Source organism: Pogoniulus pusillus, chromosome Z (assembly GCF_015220805.1).
Source record: "Pogoniulus pusillus isolate bPogPus1 chromosome Z, bPogPus1.pri, whole genome shotgun sequence".
Taxonomy (NCBI): domain Eukaryota; kingdom Metazoa; phylum Chordata; class Aves; order Piciformes; family Lybiidae; genus Pogoniulus; species Pogoniulus pusillus.
The window spans coordinates 47,207,315-47,227,723 of record NC_087309.1 but is presented as its reverse complement, the minus strand read 5'-3'; the positions used below and the strand labels follow the sequence as shown (position 1 = coordinate 47,227,723).

The following is a 20,409-nucleotide window of genomic DNA, read 5'->3' as shown; positions in this document are numbered from 1 at the left end:
TTAACTCCCAAACACTTGAAAACAGACAATGAGAAACAACTAAAGAGAACACCTCCACCTCCATGTATGACTAAAAATCTCAAAGTTCAGCAAAACAACATACTTGTCCTAGCACTCCTCTAAGTACCTGTTCTAGAGCACTCCAAATTACTTCCTTCCCTCTCCCACCACCACAGGTTTGAATGGGGAGGAGGAGGCAGGAAAACTGATTTCTCCACTCTCTGAAGGCTTGAAGGGGGAACAGCAAGCCAGAATAGAGCTGACAGTTGGCTGGGTTCTTTGTGCCCAGTATAAAATGGCAAATATTGTGTAGAAAAGGATAATTAGAGCAAGGGAAAAAGGCACAAGGTTGCCACCTTGAAAGAGTTCCTGCCTTGACAGAACTCCCAAGACAAGAGAGTCTCCTGCCTTGAAAGAGTTTCCTCTGTGACACAGTTCCCATTTTGGACCATCCCTGCTTTTGGACAGCTTCTGCCTTTAACACAGCTCCCTGTTTTTTGCACTGCTCCTGCTTTTGGATGGTTCTCCCCGCTTCTGCACCATTCTGTGCAAATTTCCAAGCTTGGCAAGTCCTGGAGTCCATTTGAGAGAGCTGCTGGCAGCACCCCGACCTGGATACTATTGGACCATACCACAGCCTTGATTTTCCTGGATGCTACTCTGAACTGAGAAGACCCTAGCAGTTTGGCTCTCCCTTGCCTCTGCTGAGGCAGCGTTTCTTCCACAAATCCCTGTGTTTTGGAAGCCATATTTCAAGACACTTCTGACTTAGGTGGTTTTTCCACCCACCCTGGACTTCTGTTACGTGGATACAGACTACTGGATATTGCCTGCAGCATCAGAAGGCAGTCACGCCACCGAGAAATCCATCAAGGGATCATCCATGAATACCTGTCTCACCTCTGTAAGTAAATCCTACTGTTCCCTTAATTCTCTGCTCAGCTGTGTTTGTAGCTTAGTCTTTTGCATTTTCTGACTTCCTAAACCTCTAAATTTGCTCATAATATCCTGTGAAGATTTTCCAAATTAAATTGAGCTGTAAATAAACTTAAACTAGGTTTGTATATAGTTTGGGGGCAGGATTTTCAGGAAAATAATTCTATTTTTATAATTCCTGACTCAGCCTCATTAATTCCCTGCCTCCACAATAGTACTCAAAATGTAAAAATTAAGTATTTTACAATCGTCCATGTTCTCCTCAAAAAGTTATGCTCAACCTTGAAACTGGAGTTTATGACAATGTTCCAGTTTGCTAACAATAGGTCTATTGAAAATACCATCGCAGCATTTTCCCTGCACATACGAGTCATAAATGGGTAAAAAGACAAAGAGACCTCTCATTCAACAGCCATATGGATAACTAAATTCTTACTTCAGTGGCCTGTCTCCAAACATAACTCCATTAAAGGCAAGAGCTCGAGGTACAGAATTTTGGTCAGCAAATTCCACAAAAGCAAATCGTGTTGGTTGCGTCTCATCACCTGCCATCCGTACAAATTTGACTTCTCCAACTTGCTTGAAGAATTCAAGCAGTTGATCTGCTGTTGTAGTCTAGAAAGAGCGGAAGAGCTTGGATGAAGTATTATAGACAATGAAATCCACTTATCCAAAATGTAAGGTAATCTTTAGAGCTACAGATTTTAGAAAGGTAACACTTTCTTAATCTAAAGAATACACTACTCAAGTTCTTAAGTACTACATCAAGGTTAAAAGTGCATTTGCATGGGATTTTGCACTTTTTAGGCAGTTCATTTCAAGTAACGGATGAACGTTTTCCTTACACACTTATGTCTAAGCTACTGACTGAAATTTGACCAATTAAAAAAATATAGTATTATAAGACTTGCCTTTTATTTTTCTATTGGCTTCTAGCTTTTTAAAATTTTATTCACAATTAACAGTACTTTCACACTCTACTTAGGCAAAGCCCCCCCAAAATATTGCCATCAGGCAGAAGTGAGTTGTTTTTCAATTACATTTGATTGAATGATGAAAAATCAGTTTCTAACAGATCTAACTTTCCTTCTGTAGAAACATAACAGTATTTACGCTAACTCTGCAACTTCCTCTAGAACAAAGCATTTCATTTTCATACTGTACTTTATCAACTGCCAGAGTACTGTGGGGGTCAACTGTCACAATCTCATGACTTCTAAGGCATTGCTCAACTAATACAACCTAGATGGACATCTGATAACCACATAAAATTGTACATATGCTCCTTGAATTCAGATACAGTGTAATTTGTCTGATATCCAAAGTCTGGTCTGACCTGATTGGCTCAAGACCACTGAAAAGTTTAAAATCTCACTAATAATGAAAAAACACAATTTTTGTCTTGAATTGACTAATAAAAATACTTTAACATGTGACATTAGAATTTAAACATTATAATTCCACATTTTCCATTGGCCTTTCACAATTACACATCCACTGGCCCTTCAATTACACAAAAGAAGCCTTACCTGGGAATTCAGGTTTCCCACATAGACCGTTCTCCTGATTTCATCAATTTTGGATGGATCCACATTCCCCATAATTGGTGGCTGTGGTATTTCTCCCAGTGCTGTAATGTTCGGGTCCAATGCTGCTGCTGGTATAGCGCCCAAAGTGCCAAGTGAAACACCAAGCTGGGAAACACAGAAATAGAATATGCTTTGCAAGTGGTAAGATATACTAACGCTTAATACTTGTCTGCCTTGTCCATGTCTGTTAAAACAAAACTAATCAGTATAGGCAATACTTTAAACATTAAGTTTAGAGAATGAAAATCTACCCATAAATAACTTTCTATAGTTAAGATTTTCTGTGTGTTATCGCTTAACATCTTATCAAAAAGTTCTGGCCAGAGATGCAGTTTATCAATCAGAAAACATATAGGCTTGAATTTCTAATACTTAATCGAATTGAGTAAGGTACCTTCATGCACTGGTAATACTCTTCCCCCCCCCCACCCCTGCCCCAGTATTAGGAATAGGTGAGAAACTGATGAGTCCCTCTCCAGCAAGGGCAGAAGGGAATCTGCAGCATCCAGGGACAATTTGTATACAGATGTAAGTCCATCAAAGGGACAAAAAATGTACCATTTGGACAAATACATCATATAAGGGAAGATTAATTACAGCTGAAATGTAAAGGATATTATGTTATTTTCCTACAAACGCAGTTACTTTCTAGAGAATGAGGACAATATAGTTCTCATTTTTGGTACTGGGAATTGAATCTGTCCTGACAAATGTCATAGAAAAACCTCACTTAAAGAAACCACTACTGATTTTGTCTGTTAAATTTCTGACTTCAGTTTTAGCTTCTCCAACCAAAATGCAATTGACTTTTCAGCAAACAAATTTTCTAGCAAGCATGAGAAATTCTAAACAAGCCACCAGTAATTATTTTTTATATAACACCAAAAGAAAATTATTTTAACTTGAAATTTTCCCTGAATAGGCTGTTGCCTGCTGATAGATTACATTAAGAAAAGCTTAGGGAGAGAACTAAGTATAAGTAGCAGCAGCTAGCTCCTCTGGGTTTTTTTTCAGTGAAAACATGGTTATGCTCACAGTTCAGTTGGCAAGATACCAACTGAAAGCAATCAAATGCAGCATTTTATTATTCTGAAGAACTGTGTCAGTGTAACTACTGTTTCAAGAAATTTTTAAGAGGTCCATAGGTCTGCCACTGAACTAGGTAACAGGTCTAGCAAGTAAGACAAAATGGATACAGACATTTAAAATGAGTATTTAATAATTATTTTTCAAAATAGCTCCCAGACAACTGGAGGTAGCAAGCACAACGTCCATCTAAAAGAAGGGGATGAAGGAGGACTTGGGAGATCTGTAGACGTATTAGTCTGACTCTGGTGCCAAGGAAGGTCAGAACATTCTGCAATTATGCAGCATTTCTAGGGCAACCAGATGAGTAGTCAGCACAGATTCATAAAAGGCAAGTCCTGATTGAACCTGATCTCCTATGACAAAGTCACCCACTTAGTGAATGACGGAAGCACTGTGAATGTTGTTTATCTGCACTAGAGTAAAGCCTTTGACACCATTTCCTACAGCATCCTCCTAGATAAACTGGTGGCTCATGATTTGATCAGGTGGATGCTTAGCTGGGTTAAAAACTAGCTGGATGGGTGGGCCCAAAGAGTGGTTGTGCACTGAGTTAAAGCCAGTTGGCAGCCAGTTACAAGTGGTGTTCCCCACAGCTCAGTATTGGGGCCAGTTCTCTTTAATATCTTGATCAATGATGCGGACAAAGGGATTCAGTGCACTCTCAGTAAGTACGCAGATGACACTAAATTGGGTGGAGTGTTGATCTGTTTGAGGGTAAGAAGGCTCTATCACAGGATCTGAATAGATTGGATCAATTGTCTGTATGAAGTTTAAAAAGGCCAAGTGCCAGGTCCCGCACTTGGGTCACAACAACCCCATATAATGCTACAGGCTTGAGGCAGTGGCTGGAAAGTTGCCCAGCTGAAAAGGACCTAAGGGTGGTTGGTTGACATGTGCCAGCAGTGTGCCCAGGTGACCAAAGGGGTCACATTGAACCAGAAGACGAGCCGATGAGGGAGGCAGCCAGGCTGGATGGGCAGGGAGCTGCTGAAGGAATTAAAGATTAAAAAGAGAGTGTATCACCTTTGGAAAAGAGGGGAGGTGACCCAGGAAAAGTTCAAGGAAGTTGCTAGGTCTTGTAGAGGAAAAATTAGAGAGGCAAAAGCCCATTTGGAACTCAGGCTGGCCACGGCTGTCAAGGAAAATAAAAAGTGTTTCTTTAAATATATGAATGGCAAGAGAAGGGCCAAGGGCAACCTCCAGTCCTTATTAGATAGAGAGGGGAATATAGTGACAAAGGATGAGGAAAAGGCAGAGGTGCTTAACACCTTCTTTACCTCAATCTTCAATAGTGGGACAGGCTGTCTCCAGGACAGCTGGACTCCTGAAGTGGTGGATGGAGTCAGGGACCAGTACAGTCCCCCTCTAATCCATGAGGAAGCAGTAAGGGACCTGCTGCATCATTTGGATCCTCACAAATCCATGGGACTGAATGGGAGCCACTCTAGGGTGCTGAGAGAGCTGGCAGATGAGCTGGCCAAGCCACTCTCCATCATTTATCAGCAGTCCTGGCTCACTGGAGAGGTCCCCAAAGACTGGAAGCTGCCAGTGTGATACTCATTCACGAGAAGGGTCGTAAGGAGGAGCCAGAAAACTACAGACCTGTGAGCCTGACCTCAGTGCCAGGCAAGGGCATGGAACAGGTCATCTTGGGTGCCATAACAAAGCACCTACAGGACGGCCAAGGGATCAGGCCCAGCCAGCATGGGTTTAGGAAGGGCAGGTCCTGCCTCACCAACCTCATATCCTTTTATGATCAGGTTACCTGCCTGGTGAATGTGGGGCAGGCTGTGGATGTAGTCTACTTGGGCTTCACCAAAGCCTTTGACGCTGTCTGCCACAAGAAGCTCCTGGCCAAGCTGGCAGCTCATGGTTTGGACAGATTCACTCTGTGCTGGGTCAAGAACTGGCTGGATGGCAGAGCCCAGAGAGTGGTGGTGAATGGTGCCACATCCAGTTGGCAGCTGTCACTAGTGGTGTTCCCCAGGGATCAGTGCTGGGCCCAGTCCTGTTCAATATCTTTATTGATGACCTGGACGAGGGCATTGAGTCCAGCATCAGTGAGTTTGCAGATGACACCAAGCTAGGAGCAGGTGTGGATCTGTTGAAGGTAAGAGAGCCCTGCAGAGGGACCTGGACAGGCTGGATGGGTGGGCAGAGGCCAACGGGATGAGATTTAACAAGGCCATGTGCAGGGTTCTGCACTTTGGCCACAACAACCCCAAGCAGCACTACAGGCTGGGGACTGAGTGGCTGGAGAGCAGCCAGGAGGAAAGGGACCTGGGGGTACTGATAGAGAGTAGGCTGAAGATGAGCCAGCAGTGTGCCCAGGTGGCCAAGCGAGCCAATGGAACAGTGTGGCCAGTAGGACAAGGGAGGTTATTCTGCCCCTGTACTCAGCACTGGTCAGACCACACCTTGAGTCCTGTGTCCAGTTCTGGGCCCCTCAATTCAAGAGAGATGCTGAGGTGCTGGAGCATGTCCAGAGAAGGGCAACAAAGCTGGTGAGAGGCCTGGAACACAAACCCTATGAGGAGAGGCTGAGGGAGCTGGGGTTGTTTAGCCTGGAGAAGAGGAGGCTCAGGGGTGATCTTATTACTGTCTACAACTACCTGAAGGGACATTGTAGCCAGGTGGGGGGTGGCCTCTTCTCCCAGGCAACCAGCAACAAAACAAGAGGACATGGTGCCAAGTTGTGCCGGGGTAAGTACAGGCTGGATGTTAGGAGGAAGTTTTTGCCAGAGAGAGTGATTTGCCATTGGAATGGGCTGCCCAGGGAGGTGGTGGAGGCACCGTCCCTGGGTGTCTTCAAGAAAAGCCTGGATGAGGCACTTTGTGCCATGGTCTAGTTGACTGGATAGGGCTGGGTGATAGGTTGTTCTGGATGATCTTGGAGGTCTCTTCCAACCTGGTTGATTCTACGGTTCTACTATTCTAAAGCATCCTGGCCTATATCAAGAATAGCATGTCCAGCAGAACGGAAGTGATCATGTCCCTGTACTCAGAACTGGTAAGGCCACATCTCAAATACTGTGTTCAGTCTTGGGCTACTCACTACAAGACAGACATCGAGTTCCTGAAGTGTGTCCAGAAAAGGGCAACAAAACTACTCAACGGTCTAGAGAACAAGTCTTACGATGAGAAGCTGACAGTCTAATCTGAAGAAGAGGAAGCTGACTACTTGAAAGGAGTTTGTAGTGAGGTGGGTGTTAGTCTCTTCTCTCTAGTGTTAGGTGATAGAAGGCCAGAAAAGTACCTAAAATTGTGCCAGGGAAGATTTAGGTTGGGTATTAGGAAAACTTTTGTTAAGCAAAGACTGGTGAGTCAATGCAATAGGTTGCCCAGGGAGGCGGTGGTGTCAACATTCCCAGTGGTGGTCATGAAATGTGTGGATTTGGCACTTCAGGACCCATTTAATGGCAAATGTGGTCTTAGGTTGACAGGGGGATTTGGTGCTCTCAGAGGTCCTTCCCAACCAAAACAATTCTATATTCTATGAAAAAATTATCTAAACAAAAAAATCCAGGAAAGACAGTGCATGGACATCCTGTGATCTACTCTCAAGACACACCACAGCTAAAACCTCACTGAGGTAGCTAGTATATACATCAGGACAAGATCCATAGATCAGATGGCTCTTGCTCTCTGTACGCAGTAAAGTCTGAGCATAGAGGAAAAGAGGTATCAAAGCAACAGAATTTCACTCACTGTAGTCAAAGGGGTTGGTGTAGGTATAGGAAGCAACCCTGCACCAGGCATCAGGCTTGTCATAGTAGGAGCAGGAGCCAACAGAGAAAGGGCTTTGGCTTCATCTGGGATTTTACCTGAAGAAGCAAATTAAAGCATTACACAGAGTTGGAACACTATATACACGTTACTCTTTCTATGATTTTACAATTACCCTTGCATTTAAAAATGTAATAAGTAATAATGAATCTATCTACCAGATCCTTACAAAGAAACAAATAAGAACTTAAGTTTTCCCTTTTACCCTGCTCTACTAGGAAAAACAAATGTGAGCAAAACTTCAAAGACTAGCAATCTCATTACTGGATTATAATTTTAAAAACTGAATAATGTATACAATTATTTAACACTTTGAGCTATGGGTCACCTGTACTGGAAACTTAATGTTCATGAACCAAACGATATCAAGCATGGACGCTTTCCCAGGGCGATGTTTTCGCGGTGATCGAAAGTTGTTTTACACATGACAACCGTTCGTGTTGGCTGCATCACTAATAGCACACAGAACATCAGATACAGAAAAGAAGAACATTTTTTAAAGTTTAATCCCCAGAAACGGCAAATAACCAAATCAGTAAAAAAAAAAAAAAAAGAGAGAGAGAGAGAGACGCAAAAAAACCAAAGTATGCGCTAACTGAAATCCTGTGTTTTAAAAATCCTTTTGGTGCTACCTACACTGGACGTAAAAATTAGTAAAATAGAAAAACTACTGAGCTACTGTGACTCCTCACGAACCATACTACAAGTGAAGATGAAGGCTGAGAAGAGAAAAAAAATTAGATTTGTAATGTCTCACATTCCAGGCTTCCTCAATTTATCTGAAATTTTGATAAATTAGCTTTGTATTTATTGATGTTGAAGAAAATAGTTAACTGATCAACTAAGCAAGTTATATTTTCCTAAATATGTATTTTCTACTACCTCAACAAGATTACACTCCCTGTCATGCTAAAAATATAATAGTCTGAATTAAATTCACGTTTCAGACGTTAGTTAAAATCAGATTACTAAATGAACCCTGCAAAAATATAAGTTTTAATAGTTACACATTCATTATTACAATGAAATGTACATATTAAATTTGAAAAGCAATGGGATTTGAACTGGTACAAACATAAAACACTGAACTGAAACACTGGAGAAAGAAGCTCTAATTACTTGCCATCTATAATCTACTCAAGTTTACTGACATAACTGTATGTATGATATCCAGCCGAGTCCTTTGGTATTACCTTGTGCACTTCACTTAAATTAATGCTTTTATTTGAACAGTGTACTAAAATCAAGGTCTGACAAACACTATGCTAGTGGCTTTTACTGCTTCGGTTCAAGCAGTATGACCAAAGAACAAAACAAATCTAAATGAAACTTAATTTGTATGAAGTATGGGTGGAATAGAAAAGATAAAATAACAGTACCCATTTTTTTTTCACATGCTTCCTATTTACATTTATTTTATGTTAAATTTTGAGGCATTTTGCTCCTTAACAAGTAACAAACCTCTTGATTTTGCTATCTAAAGGAGAAAAATAGGAAAAATTATTAGCACTTAAGAATTAACTGTGCAATAATGACTTCCCAAGGCTGCTAAAAAAACATGCATGAATCCGAGTCACTATCACAATGTTCAGCACTCTTTACTGATTTCTTTTGAAGTCAGGCATGCAACGAGGGATGTACCTGATTACCTGACAGCTCATAAGTATCAGGTATTGTGCTGCACATCTGCCTAATATGTAGCTAACTAAAAGGCTTTCAAATACAGTTCTGGCAGCTGTGCATGCAAATTAAGCATAGAATTACGTACCACTTATTCTGAAAATAGAAATGTCTAAATGTTTTCAAATGACTGATGACCCAGACCTTATCCTGAACAGCTAGCATCTTGCAATTAACTGGATAATCATGCAGGATTCTACAGGATCAATGGATGTGGCTTCAGTACATTCAATGTCAGAAATGGCCCCTAAAGTGGTGTGTCTGTATTCTGATTTAAATCCTTGGTCGGTAATGTACATAAGTATACGCCTAATTTAAGCATGCACTTACACAGAGCAAATTCAATACACACTTAACCAGGTAAACTTAAAAAGATGTTTAGGTATTTTGCCCTTGTAAATAAGAACTGAGGCACAGAACTAGACAATGAGTGAAGTTCAGAAAGGTACTTAAATATAAGCCTAAGCTTTAAGTATGTGGGCCACCTTATGAAATAATAGGAATTATTCTTTTGCTAAAGTGCTTCTCAAGAAAACAACTGAACAATTTTGGTTAAGTGCACCATAGCAGCAGTTTAAAGAATGAATGACATGCACATCTAATTATCACGTTAACAGCGTTATTTTCAGAACGCTTTGGTGGGAACGGAATGTTTTACTTTAGATCCAAAATCTAGCTGGTAAATATGCCATAAAACTTAATTAATTCTACTATCTCTGTAGACAGATCCCTGAAAATTTACAGCATATTTAAAGCTATTCTCCAGTTTTTAAGACGAGGTCAAACTTCTTAAGCAATTGTACAGAAAATGCACCATTGAGAGGAAAGGGAAAACCTGCAAATTTACTTCCTGTTTCTTCAGACAGTTTCAAGAAAAAAAATTAGTGCATGAGGCTAAATAATCTCTTTTCTTTTTTTTAAGTTTTATCTCCATTGCTTTATTTATAAAAGCAATAAAGCCCCAAAAGAAAAAAAAACACACCACAAAAAAAAAATTCCTGTGGGTTACAGCATAAGTAACAACACTTTAGTTCAAAGTCATGATATTTAAAAGCTGAATGGAAATGAGGTAAAGGTATTTATTTTCTACTGAGGGAAACAGACAAGAAACATGCCACATCTATACCACATACTTGGATTTCTTAGAAGCTCTCAGGTTTACCAAATTACAGATTCTGTGATCATTTATTTATTGACTCTTCACTTTGCAAAGTAATCTGAGAACATATGTAGATTACCTTTGCACTGCCTAAAGACACTATGCTTTTTAAGGAAATATACAGCTGTCCTAAATATCCATCATTATTGCTACTTTTTCTTTTGTACCGACATGCTTAGAACACTAGTGAACCTAGACCATATCAGAATCCATTTTGGAGAAAGCTGAAGTACTTTCATTAAGCAAGCACTGATGACTGTATTTTTATCCCTCTCAAGGTGTTCAAAGAAAGCATTTCCTACTCTTTATACTAAAACTACATAATCCTCCTCCCCACATCCCACTTCAGCAATAAATACATTTGCTTCATTTAAAAATACTTACAGTTCACATCTACTCTAACTGTAATTAAAGGAATTGTTGTGTGTGTGTTTTTTCTGCACTTTAAAATCAATGCAAAATGTACACTTTATAAATAGTTTGTGTGATCCAATTTGTGATTCTTATTGGATTTAGCAGCAATGATTAAAGAGATTAGACCTACTGGCAATTACCTCAACTCATGATCTCAACAAAGATCACAAAGTAAAGCTCTTCCTAGCTGTAATGTATAGCCTGGTGAAACCAACTGATCCCAATGCAGCTGGCTGCGAACAGCAATGCCTGAGGACCAGACACCACCTGATCCACCACTTGTACTTCAAGGCGTCTGTTTCACAAGAACATCATTTGTGGATGAACTTCCTCAATCACTCCAGCATGAACTGCCAGGGCTTCTGAGATTGCAAGATGAGAGAAGACACTCCTTTTTTTAAGCCCTCCTCTTGAAATAACTGACACTAAAGTATGTCAAAGTGCATTATACACATACACACACATACACACAGAGAACTGATTCAATCTTCCCACAAATAACAGTGTTAAAAGACAATGCACCTCACAACATATTCCAACCAAAAGTTCAGGCTGCATTTGTACTTATGAGTGGTAAACAGTTTTTTCTGAGTATTACAAACAATAGGATGAAATCTTACTGCCATGGACCTCACTGGAGCAAGGTTTCACCAGAAAGAAACAATTATTTCATGACATTCAATATTCATGAAATTTCTATTTCAGAATTATTTTTAACTCCTCATACTAAATAATAAGCCTTCTTTTAAACAGATGATGCAGCCTAAAATAAAACTACTCTGCTGAGAAGAGGAAAAATAGCAGAGAAAGATTATGAAAAATCATTACATTATTTTCTAAACTTAATTTTCCCAGAAGAGGTTTGATTGTCCTTTTCCAAAATAAACTCAAGGAGCACACAAATTTACCTTAAAACTGAGGTATTTTTCACTGCCTATCTTCTCGCATAATGTGCTTACATGTTAAATTTAGATTAAATGCATTCCAAATCAAATTTCTCTGCATGTCAATCATATTCTAAATCCTATATATACCATCCACCATTCATAAGCAGCTTCAGGTTAACTTCAAAATGAAACACTATGAACCCTTTACAAAACACCATTTTTACAGAACTGAAGTACCAGTTCACAAGTACAAGGGAAAGAGATTTAACAGAACAAAACAAAAAAGGGACAAAATAAAAGAAAAAGAAACAAAGGAAAGAAAGCAAAATAAAATAAAAACAGAGACAGGGCGTCCATCTTCAGCAGGCCAGACTTCGATCTCATTTCCCCCATGAAGGTTTCACTTGGCGGCAGGTTTAGTGGCATGGCAAACAATGCCTAACTCAGGCAAGTGTAACAGGTCTGCCTTGGCCAGTCTAGTCATCTAATAATGCACAAATATCACACAGAGAAAACATACAAAACCAAATTAATAGTCAAAATCCATCTACCAGATAATGTGGACATAAAATTTAGAATGATTAGGGTGGCATCTTTGTTTATCTTTCAACCTTTGCGTTTTCAAAGTATAACATTTAAAGAAAAACCTACCCATCCATATACACACAAAAGAAAAGTCATATTTTGACAGCTTAATAATGTTACTTCACTTACATTTTTGTTAAATTGTTTATTAAATGTCACACAACTAGTATTGTTTTCATTGTGAAGGGATTCCCTCCTCATACTCCTTTGATATACCATCATTAAAAAACACTCCAAATTTCAGTTTTACTCTGCTTCTTAAGCCAAGTTTTCAGAGTTCCATTTTACCTCTCCTCTGTGTTCAATTCGGCGCATAAAGTGTTTTATTACTGGCACCATTGGCCAAGGATATAATTTTACCTCCTGGTAGAGCATAACCATTGGTACTCTGAAAGTCATACATTCCACTGATTTCATTATCAATGCATCATACGGTATACAGTGAATCAAAAATCTTTCACTGTGGTCTCCAAAGTCATAGTTATTCCACACAAATTCCTCAGAAAGTTAAACCTATATAAATTCACACATTTATAAATTATAATTAGTGTTTCTGTTAGAAAGATATAAGGAAAGAGCATTCTAACATTAATAAAAAAAATTGACCCCACAACTCAATCACTTGCTCACCAAATTATAAATAAACCTCTGTGGAGTCTGGAATAATATTGAACAATGACACTTTTCTGTAATATGTTCTCAGAAGCACCTACGAAGCCAGCTACAAATGGAGCTGGAACAAGATCTGTCAAACTTTCATTTTTTTCTCCTTCCATTCACTGTCCACCATTAAGAGACACAGGCAAACAGATTTACCTGTCTGTTGCCACATTATGTCAGGCAATTATCTCGCCATAAGAAAAATACCCCCAAGTGTTGTTTATTCATTAGGCAACAGTCTTCCCTTTCTGGCAGTACTGTATCAGCGTAAAGATCTTTTCAATGAAATGTAAAACTAAGATCCAGAATAATTAGTAGTTCATTTTTAAGGGAAATTTTTCAATAAGGACTGTGGACCCACTCTCCTCTACAGAATTTCATCAGGATACAGCAATATCTTCTTTGTGGGTTTAAGTACAAAAAAAAAAAAACCAAAACAGAAAGTTCCCAAAATAAAGCATCTAAGTCACTAAAAATCTAGGCCTCACATAACCAAATACATGTGCCATATGTACCTATTCTAAAGGCTACACGAGTAGGCAGTATATTATAGGTGAAAGCTAGCTTTTAGTGATAATACTTAGAGCCTTTGACATTTTAGAGACTTGCTTGAGTCTGTCAGGAACACCTCATACCATTATTATGGCAGCAGTAGCCTCATATGATCCAGATCATGACGTGGCAAACAAGTGAAAAAAGGGTACTGTGGGACCACTGTTAAACTTCAAGAATTCAAGAGCACTTTTTGAGCGAAAACTCTTGCAGTTACAACAGTTATATTAATAGGAAGTATTTCTGGACTTGATATTCATTGCTCAATTCAGTTTACTGTTAAATTATTTTTTAGTATTATTTTTCGTAACAGAATAGCTACTATATTCAAAGTTAGGTTCATTCCATCAGCTGGAACATTTCCAATCCAAAAGCGCAAAAAATCCAGAAACGTACTGGCAGATGCTCAATTTCACAATGATCCCAATGAAGTCAATGGGGCTCCACCTAACTCCAGTGATATGCCTACCATAGGGTCAAGCTTCATATGACCATATTCAAGGATATTCTATTAACAATATGAACAACTTTGTATTCAAGACATCTGTATAAGTACAGCTTCAAACACAGTCAAAGGAACACTTACAGATTCAGTATTCAACAAGCACTTTATGAAGAGTTTAAAAAATATTTTATGCTGGAAGCATTTTGTAGAGATTTTTAAAGATATCAAAACCCAAAATGGAGTACCAGTACACATAAGAAAGCTTTTTTATGTCATACAAAGTAATAATTTCCACAGCGGCAAGAAAGAAAAATTGCCTTTTTTTTTATTAAACTATTAGGTAAACATATATACTCAAACACTAATTATCACTCTAAATGCTAAGTGGTTTTGATTAAGGGAACCTAAAATGGCCAAATGAATATAGTCAGGCCTGCAAGCACATCTGAATTCAATCTAAAAAAAAACTGAACAAGAATCACTATCTTAAAGAAAAAAATCATCAAAACAGAAAAACCCATCACACATTAAGATCTAAACTGCAGTGTTATCACTGTCAGGAAACCCACTGATCTTTTCAGTGCTCCATTGACTTCAGTGGGAAATCCATGTGAGAATTAGGCTTGCCAACACAAACTGTACTGAAGGGAATTATTTTACCTTCTTTTCCTTCAAAATATTCAATAACTATGGAAAATGGGATAATTCTAATTTGAACCAACATTTTTTCTAATGAATTTCAATGAAACCTCTCTTTGTTCAATTTTCAGTAGTTTCAAGATTTGTTGTTTGGTTTTGTTGTTTTTTGTTTTTTTTCCCAAAAGGCAGTAAAATAAAGTAACAATAGAGCACTGCACCTTTACATAGAAAGATCAAAACAATTAGCAGACACAACAAAGACCAACATTACAGAAGAATATCTGAAATACCAACCTTCTGCACAGGGCACAACTATCAAAGCTCTGTCAATAAAAACCGTGTTAGTTAGATGCTGGGCCACACCAACACTCGATGCTTCACGAAACTTAATATAACATACTTTGGAGGAAAAAGCAAGAGGCGCGTTGCTGCAAGATAAAAGAGAAAAAAAAAAAACAATTAATTACGATCAGTCACATCATAATTCAATGTATTTAAGATTATTACTCCTCATCAAAATAGATTTTAGACTTCCTAGAAGTTAGCCAGAAGACAAGAGTACAGAAATTTATTTATTTATTTGCCTACTTACTACAACAGTGAAAAATGCATATCATATCACCTCCTCCTTTTCACTGACATCTCAGAGCCCAAAATTTGAAATTAACAAGGTTAATTTTCTTTCATAATATTGCTAAGGACTATTGACCTGTACATTCCTAATTACTACTGTAAGCAAGCATATTTACCTGAAACATTTGTCAGGGAAGTAATTCATACTTTGTATTTTTTCCCCTCCAAATAATCCTTACTTAAGAAAGTCGAACAACAATCCCAGTGATTTTTCAGCAGATACTTAAATTTTAGCCTATAATAATGGATACGCTTCCTTATGTCTTCATGAAAGCAGTTTCATTAATTCTTTTTAAGATAAAAGCAGTTCTTGAGACTTCTTTCAAGTACTAGGTGTTGGAACAAAAACATCTTTTTATCTCTATTCAACTAGATGGAAAAAAATGTTCAATTTGCTTTTCCATGAGAAAGGGTACGGCTATCTCAGCACAACATGTGAAGACTGTAACCTAGATCAAAACCAAGCAAGTTTTTAAAAAAATGTATTCCCTAGTCAAAGCCTGCAACCCTTATACAAGTGAGTTTACTTCTTTATATCCAAAAAAGTACACCTGAAATAGAAATAATGAAAAAGGATAATGCTGGAACATCAGCAATTTCCCTATGAAAAGGGCATCTGCCTCCTAGCAAAGCAATAACTAATTCATGGAAAATAAGATGCATAAACTGTTTCATCATGAGTCTTCCTCAGCTGACACTTCAATTTTCTGGAGGTACCAGAAATAGTTTTAGTTTAGTCCAATCCATCTTGTAGCCCCTCAGATTCCAAGCAGGTACTCCCAAAGCTGTTCTATAGAATTAATTAGGCTTTAGTATTTAAAGATCAGAAATTTTAGACACATTATTTCAGCATATTAATTGCATAAACGAACCAATAACAGCCTGAAGTAGGTTGATTAGTATGCTTCTGGTTATTAGAAAGGTAACATCTAGATAAAAGATATAAGAAGCCAGTTTTTCTGAGGTGCAGTTGAGGTTCAGTCTTCTTCCTCAGGTTTATGAAGCACCAATGCAAAAAATCTAAAACATCTCTTACTCAAGGTTACTATAATCTAGTTTCTTCAGGAAAGCACAAAAACTCAAAAAAAGAAATAAATATCTAAATAGCGTACAGACATTTCTGCCATATCTGCTTTCCTTTTTATAGATGCCACAAACATCCATCGGGGGCTGGTGCTGGAGATAATAAAAACTAACAGCTTATTAAAATGTTACAAAATATCTGTGCAGATCATGTATAAATAAGGCTCACATATAAAAGGGGCCTTATCTATACCACTATCACTTCAGGGCATAACAATATGAATGAAACACTTGCGTGTTAAGCCTCCAAGGCCACTCCAGTCAATTCAGGAGCAAGCAGTTTGGAAACAGATTGTGCCTCCTTGCTTTTAAACAACTCATTCAGCAAAAATCAGATTGTTGCTCAAAAAACCTTTTCAATATGTAAGTTTTTGGGTATTTTTTCATCTTTTTTTGAAGGCTTCTCTTAGACAGCTGGGTAACAAACTTAACATGAAAGCACAGCTAAGACTAAAAATCCAATTACAGACATCACTAGTAATCATACTAGTAAACTGAAAATCAAGTCTAAACTGTATAAGCAACTGGCATACTGGAGTACATACCAGGCAAAAGACCTCTCACACCCTGCAAACCAGCTTCAGATTTCAATTGCAATGCAAAATGAAAGTAGTCTAAAAAATTGGTCTCAGTCTTCTTTGCAAAAAAAAAAGAACCTACACTTCATCATCTCCCAGAAGCCTATTTAAACAGACAACCGGAAGGCGCCAAATGAGTATTTTCTTGAACAAGACATTTTATAAATTAAAACTTTAGGCTGCTAAAAACAACATACCACACAGACTAAAGTTTTAGGCAGCATTCCCTGCTCTACAGAGCATTCCTCTAATCCTCTTGTATATTCAGATGTCAGTATCATCACACAAGTGTGATTTTCCTGAGACTTTTTGCACATGCAGACTTGCAGGAGGCCTCCTTTTTGCCTCCTTAATGGCCTCTGTGTATTCCCATGTGAGAAAACCAGTAACCACTGAATGTTTTGCAAACTGCAGTCTAAGGAACTCCTGTTAAACAGTGACAAAAATTCTCCACTCCCAACATAGGAATTCGGATCTCTAACCAAATCAGGATGGACCACATTCAAGTATTCAAAACTTCAGGGTTTCTTCCTGAGACTTTGCGGCAAAATACCACTGCAGCCCACAGTAAAGCTCTACTAAAGGCCACCGTCTTCTACACAGAAGGCCCTGGTCCAGTAAAAATTCTCCATAAAGAAACTAATTTTCTTATGCAGCCTTTGTAAATAAACATTATTTTCAGCTCTTGTTGATGTTTTCACCCTATCTAATTTTCCAAGCTATTTTCATAAATATCTAGAACTTTTCTTCACAGTACTTAAATTTTAAGCTTCAGGAAGAAAGCAGAACTTGTGGTAAAATTAGAAACCTGCAATTCAGTCACTCTGCTTTTCATAAGATGCAAGTGAAGGCAAAAAAACTTTACATACAAGTAAATTAAGAATCCAAGCAACACAGCAATCATTTTTTTCTGAAAGGATTTTACAATCATCCCTCACTTTTATTTCTGACCATCCTTCATGTGAAGTTTGTTCAAAATTAAAAACCAGAATTCTGAAAGGGTCTTTGAACATACTACTTATCAAGGTTAGTATTATTTTTATGGAACAGGGAAGGAGAGATGAACTTAGTAATGAAGTGGAATAAAATGGGCCTTTTGAGCACTGAAAGCCACGTATAGCAGTCTTTAAGAAACAAGTCTTATGAAGAAAGTGATAAAAAAAATCTCATCGAGTCTAAGTTTCCTGTGCAAATTTGTGATGCCAGTCACCAAACAAGATTAAACAAATACACCTAACAAAGGCAGCATAATGCAAGAGAAATTCCACTGCTCTTTAAGACCTGACAATCACATACAAATTAAGAGTGACACGGGGAGGATCAAACAAAACCTAACAGCTAATTGCATTAAGCCAGGTATTCCCTTTACTGATATGTCGGATGTAAAGGGGTAGCCCTCCCAGTTCGAATAACCAAAGATGGCTTCCACATACTTTACATACACTGATAGTAATACATATTCTTTAAATTTATGGGGAAATATTTACATATGCATGCAGAAATTTAAACTGATAAATACTTCTCAATATCTGCTGTCACTTTCTGATCTCCCAACAACGTAACAGCCTCCTGTTGATGTTTTGGCCAACTTCTCAGTCTGTGATTCTTTATTGCCTTAGCTTCCCCGAAGCTTTAGCCATTGTTCTGCAGCTATGTCTGACCTTCTTCACTCTAGCCAGCTCAAGGCCTAACCATTTTTTCTGTCTAGAAGTCTGGAGGCTAATCTCTCCTAATTACTGGAAAAGTTTCCCGATGTAAGTAAAATAATTAGTAGGTCTCCCTGCTTCAACAGTGAATAAGTGGATTATAAAACTCCAACAAAAATCAACCCTTTTCCCACTTCTATGGAATTTACATTTGTTTCAGTTGAAATCTTTCTAGGAACAACATAATTGCACAATCGAGTCAAACTTTATCTTTTCTTGTAAGAAAATATATAAACAAAAAAGGCATCAGTAACAAGCACGCTTGACCCGCTAGAACACGATTAATATTAAAAGTTTTTCAGTTAAAATAAATACTGTTTCCAGTGTCGATAAAGCCTCATTGATAAGCACCTAAAACCGGAATGATGACCATACGGAAACCTTTTCGGGGCCACTGCCCTCAATACTGAATCTGTGGGTGGACTGCTTGCAGCTCACACAGGCCTCTTAGGATCATAATAGGAGTAATAAATTAACAGTTAATGCCATCTGCATTGTGAAAGCTCCTAACACCCAAGACAAAAGCTTCCCCACAGAGAACTAATCTTTCTGGGACACGGCAGTTAAAAAAAAAACACATCTTTCTAAAAGGGACATCTGACTGAAGAAACTGTAGGGCTTTGATCAATTCCTAAAACATGGAACTGACAAACTACCAAAAAAATTGTGTATTTTAATTCGACATTCATTTTATAACCTCTCCCAACCAATCTGAGTTACGAAACATCGGACTGAAGTGCCGAGATGGGGAGGCCGCCACCCTGGCCGCGCCACGGCAAACAAAAGCAGCCGCATAGCTGCCGCGACGACTCTCCCTCCCCGACTGCGGCCGCCATCTTAGGTGCGGGTGAAGCTCCTCTCCCGGATGGCTCCTGCCACACAATGAGGTGGGGCCACGTGACAGGCTCCCCGTGCCGGAGCCTCTGGTGCCCACACTCAAGATGGCACTCAGGGCCTGCTGCTTTTTCCCTTCCCTCCACCCTACCGGCCCCTCTAGGTCTATTCCTCCTCCCAAACCTCTATCGCTCCGGAGGCCCGCGCTGACCCAACTTACTCCGGGGGGTAAAGACGCAGCTCCTCAATGTCTCCCAGGAAGCCGAAGAGAGTTCGCATCTGCTCACTGGTCACTGCAGAAGACAAGTTCGTGACCTGGATGACAGACGTGGGGCCTAAAGGGAAGCCCAAAGGCACCCCGATCCCTCCGCTGTTCATCATGGCGGAGACTACACGACCGCTCCGCTCACGGCGGTGCTACACACAGCCGGAGAGGCGGACCTGACCACTGAGAGGAGCGCGCCGCGCCTGCTAGAGCGCCCTGGCTCGGGGACGCTCTAGCAGCGAGCTCGACTGCCTCCAGGAGGAGCTTAAGGGCGGGCGGTCTTTCTCTGCCTGCCAGAAGAGACTCGAGGGCGTGGGGAGTAGGTGCCCGCGCGGCACGCAGGCCGACCTCTGGCGGCCGCACTCCCCAGCTCGGCCGGGAGCAGAAACTCTTTGCTCTCTAAGGCGCCGGCCGGGCCGCCACTGCCGGGGAAGAACCAACGTCACGCTTCGGCCCCGCCTAAGGAGCGCGCGGCCGCACGCGCAGCCCGACCGTTAGGAGCCGCGGGGCTCTCTGTCGCCTCGCGCTGCGCACGCGCCGGCACTGGCAGGGCGCGGCCTGCCGGCGGCGCGGGAGGCGCTGCTGAGCAGCTTCGCTGCTGCGGGCTGCGGCTGCCGGGCCTAGGGAGGGTGCGGGGCTGAGCCCTTGCGGCTGAGCCCCTGTGGCTGAGCCCGCTCTGAATGCGGCCCCAGTGCCTGGAGAACTGCTTTCCTTCTTTGACCAAAGCGCAGGGGCTCTCAGTTTAAACCTGGAGCCTGAGTGCAACACCACGGCTCTAATGGGGCTGGGTCCATTGATAGATTTGTCCTGATGGCAAATTAAAATACTCCCCTAGGGAAGATATTTCCCATGTAAACGCTCTTTTGGTAGCCAGGTTCAGTAAGAGGCA

The 20,409-nt window shown here is 39.9% G+C and overlaps 1 protein-coding gene across 2 annotated transcripts in view; it reads right to left on the bottom strand.

Annotated features, from left to right (window-relative positions):
- The window catches only part of SREK1 (splicing regulatory glutamic acid and lysine rich protein 1), a 33,391-nt gene extending 13,475 nt beyond the window's left edge, over positions 1–19,916 (bottom strand). Inside the window, exons 1-5 of one of the 2 annotated variants that reach the window (XM_064140584.1) lie at positions 19,476–19,916; positions 14,716–14,849; positions 7,323–7,438; positions 2,466–2,630; positions 1,373–1,551 (exon numbers count right to left, since the gene is read on the bottom strand). In XM_064140584.1, the coding sequence (XP_063996654.1) occupies positions 1,373–1,551; positions 2,466–2,630; positions 7,323–7,438; positions 14,716–14,849; positions 19,476–19,636 (755 nt within the window). In that variant the 5' untranslated portion in view covers positions 19,637–19,916. Of the gene's footprint in view, positions 1–1,372; positions 1,552–2,465; positions 2,631–7,322; positions 7,439–7,728; positions 8,829–14,715; positions 14,850–19,475 lie in introns of those variants that run through there. The other variant, XM_064140585.1, reaches the window with a different exon arrangement.
- Positions 19,917–20,409: the final 493 nt, after the last annotated feature.